At 45.4% G+C, this 1066-nt stretch overlaps 1 protein-coding gene across 1 annotated transcript; it reads right to left on the reverse strand.

The window, feature by feature from the left end:
• Positions 1 to 406: 406 nt before the first annotated feature.
• Positions 407 to 622, reverse strand: SARC_17009 (hypothetical protein; the record flags this gene model as incomplete). The annotated part of the gene is made up of 1 exon (XM_014288892.1): positions 407 to 622. A coding segment is annotated over one exon (216 nt), but the record flags the coding sequence as incomplete, so codon positions are not given.
• Between the last annotated feature and the right edge of the window lie 444 nt (positions 623 to 1066).

Genomic DNA, 1066 nt, shown 5'->3' on the forward strand with positions numbered 1-1066 from the left:
TATGTGTGTGTGTGTGTGTCAGTGTGTGTGTGTGTCTGTGTGTGTGTGTGCGTGCGTATATATATATATATATATATCTCACTCTTAACGTACATAAATGCACATGTACACTTACCTACATACATACGCACATACATGCATATAAACTCACATACATACTCACATGTACACATATACACATATACACACATACAGACATATGGCATACAAACATACATACTTACTCACATGCAAACACCCACCCACCCACCCACATCATCCACATCATATACACAAAACCACACCTGTACACACATGCCGACACATACACACACACCTATATCCACCTATCTCCACACGCACTCAACCCCCGTACTCGCGACCTATACCAGTGACATATCCATACCCAGCCCCACTCCATACATACCATCCTTTTCAGCGTCTCCACGTCGTTCTTGAGGTGCTGTATCTCCTGGGCCTGCTCACGCACCTCCTTCGTTAGGGACGCGAGCGATACACTTGGGACGGGCGCAAAGTCCGCTGAGGCACTGCTGATTAGCACGGGCGGCTTCCCTATGATCTCGACATTGCCCACTTTCTCGCCGGGGACTGCCTTGAAGCTGTCTTTCCTCTTGGTGTTCATTATGCTGTATACGGCGGAGGGGGGGGGGGAAGGGGTTCGTGTGTTTGTGTGTGTGTGTATGTTTGTGTGCGTGTGTGTATGTGTGTGTGTGTTTTTGTGACCGTCGCGGACGTTCGGTATATGTCACATGATTTGAAGAACCCTGCCACACAAGAGTTCAACACGCACAACTGAGTTTAATACTCACCCTTCAATGAGCAGCGTTTTAAGACACAGTAATTCATACACTGATTTTGATGCACACGAGACTTGCTTGAGTGCTGGATATATATGTTATACGGACGGGCTTTCTAAACCCTAAACCCTAAAACACTTGAAACCCTGAAACACGTGAAAACATAGACGGGTTTTTGTGTACGATACAAAGAAAAGTGTGTAATATGTTATTAAGACGTGTGTGTAGTGTCATAAAGACTTGTGGAGAGGTGGATACATATTTCAAAT

Source organism: Sphaeroforma arctica (assembly GCF_001186125.1).
Source record: "Sphaeroforma arctica JP610 unplaced genomic scaffold supercont1.9504, whole genome shotgun sequence".
NCBI classification, from domain to species: Eukaryota; class Ichthyosporea; order Ichthyophonida; genus Sphaeroforma; species Sphaeroforma arctica.